At 38.6% G+C, this 2,422-nt stretch overlaps 1 protein-coding gene across 1 annotated transcript; it reads left to right on the forward strand.

Annotated features, from left to right (window-relative positions):
* Positions 1–1,260: 1,260 nt before the first annotated feature.
* On the forward strand, positions 1,261–1,593 carry LOC307069353 (NADH dehydrogenase [ubiquinone] flavoprotein 3, mitochondrial-like; the record flags this gene model as incomplete). The annotated part of the gene is made up of 1 exon (XM_079727649.1): positions 1,261–1,593. The coding sequence occupies one exon, from the start codon at positions 1,261–1,263 to the stop codon at positions 1,591–1,593; it is 333 nt and encodes a 110-aa protein (XP_079583775.1).
* Positions 1,594–2,422: the final 829 nt, after the last annotated feature.

The following is a 2,422-nucleotide window of genomic DNA, read 5'->3' on the forward strand; positions in this document are numbered from 1 at the left end:
ATAGCATAAAATATGCATGTCTAAATGTTTCTTTTGGTCTTCATTTCCTTATGAAGTCTCCAGTCTCATGTGAAACTTATACTGAATAAATTTGTAGGCTTTTTACCTGTTAATCTATATTTGTCAGTTTAATTGTCAAACCCAGCCAGGGACCCTAAGAGGGTTGAGGAAAAACTTTTCCTCCCTTAGAGTTTCTGGTGACTATGAAGGGACTCCATCATCTGGAGACACCTTGCTTGGTCCAGAAGCTGCAGTCAGAGATCTTGGACCTCTGGGAACAGCTGGCTGTAGGTAAGAATTCTTACGATGTCAGTCTTTCATATCTCTGCCTGTGGCACCAGTTGAGCAAGTGTGGTAAAAGTCTTTTCTTTCCCAAATTCAGGTTAGCAAAAAAAAAATTGTAAGAATTAGTTATTTGATTTGTAACTCCTGAGAATTTGGTTTGGGGGTACCCATTGATTATTTTCCTCCTGGGAACAGCTATTGTTTTCCTATTTATCTCTCATTTTGTGCTCTGAGGACTCAACTTGGCTTTCCACGTGTTGGGGTATGCAAGTATTGCATCTTGCATGTGCAGGTGACTAACTGTCAGATTCAAGGCCCCAAGAATGTGGCTGGACAAAAATGTGGATTGCACCCTATTTGCAACTAAAGTCCTATTGACAATTGCCAGCTTTTAGGGAGTTAATTCTTTCTTTCTTTTGGCTATCTTGGGAGTGGGTCTGGATCTTGGGAAGCCTTCACATTTGCACCCTCTTTGGGAACAACTTTTGCATCCATGATTAGTTATTGGTTTTGGTTTTGAGTTACCTGATAGGTAAAACTTTAGTTTAAATACTTGAAATGATTTTTTTAAAGGAGCTCTAGGTCTGATGTTGGCCAAATTGGAGGCTGATATTCAGAGCCTGATAGAAATATATTTTTAAAGTTATTCCCCCCAAGCTAAAATAGAGCTATGTACTTAGAGGGAAAAGAAAGCATTGTGAAGCCTTTGTGGGAGAATTTATTAAATCATTCCAAAGACACACAACTCTAAATCTAAAACACAGGAGTCATTTATCCATCTTAGCTTGATCTTTTCTCCCTGATATAAAGATGATGTAGCTGGATGAATGGGTCAGCCCCTTGATATCATTCAGGCTGTGAGTCAATTATTTGAGGAATTAAAAAACAACTGTCCTGAGGATGCTGCGGCCGCGTCAGTCCAGCGCGACCTGCACCCGCCTGGCCGGTCACCCTGCCCGCACCCGAGTCACGGCCATGGCAGCCTCGCTTCTGCTGCTGCAAGGAGGAGCAAGGGGGATGAAGACAGTGCTCCTAGAAGCAGGAGTGTTTCGAGGACTTGTTTCTACAATTTCTCTCTCTGCAGAATCAGGAAAGAATGAAAAGGGATTGCCACCAAATCCCAAGAAGCAAAGTCCACCAAAAAAGTCCACGTTAGCCGCCACCCCAGCTGAGCTGTTTGACAACACCAACTACGAGAATCTCCAGCATCATGATTACAGCACATACACCTTCTTGGACCTAAACCTGGAGCTTTCAAAGTTCAGGATGCTTCAGCTCTCTTCGGGAGGCGAGTCACCTTGCCACTGAGAGCTCAGCTTAAATCTTAACCTTCGGTGTCTTTCTGCATTCTTGTCAAAAATAAAATCCACTCAGCAGTCATGAAAAAAAAAAAAACAAAATACAACTGTCCTTTTCTTACAAATCTTTACAAAACCTGAAAAGCAGTTCTAGAGGAAATTCAAAGTCCACCTGATGCTAATCAATCCCCAAACTTCCTCTACTCACCTAAAAATGCTTGCAGATATTGTAAAAGATCAAGACATTGGAAACATAATTAATTTTCCTGAACTTAAGAAAAAGAAGGAACATTTGAATAATAATTACCTTAGAACTCTGATAATAGGCAAATATGCCCCCAAACTCCTTTCTGGAGAAAACTTACATCCTTTCTCTGTGCCTTTGAGATGTAAATTTTCTACCATGTCTTCTCTAGGCCCTGAAAGCCATCTCTCTCTCTCTCTCTTTTCTTTTTTATTTGATAGATGTATATTTTATTTATTTATTTAGTTAGTTAGTTATAAAACATCTTTATTGGAGTATAATTGCTTTACAATGTTGTGTTAGTTTCTGCTGAAATACAAACTTCAGGGAGATGATTCTCATCAGAAGGAAAAAAGAAAACAAAAGGCTATTTGGAAACTAAACACATGAAAAATCTTAAAATTCTCCACAAATATTGGTAGTTACCTATTTACCATTTGTATCAGAAACAGTTTGAATAAAAATATAAAGATGAAATAAACTAATGAGATTTATGTTAATATACCTGACACACAGCTAAATTTATAACAAGATCTCTGTTTATGTCTGCATGTTTATCTGTCTTATATGTATGCATAAAATCCCTTTAAAAAGT

Source organism: Hyperoodon ampullatus, assembly GCF_949752795.1.
Source record: "Hyperoodon ampullatus genome assembly, chromosome: X".
NCBI classification, from domain to species: Eukaryota; Metazoa; Chordata; class Mammalia; order Artiodactyla; family Ziphiidae; genus Hyperoodon; species Hyperoodon ampullatus.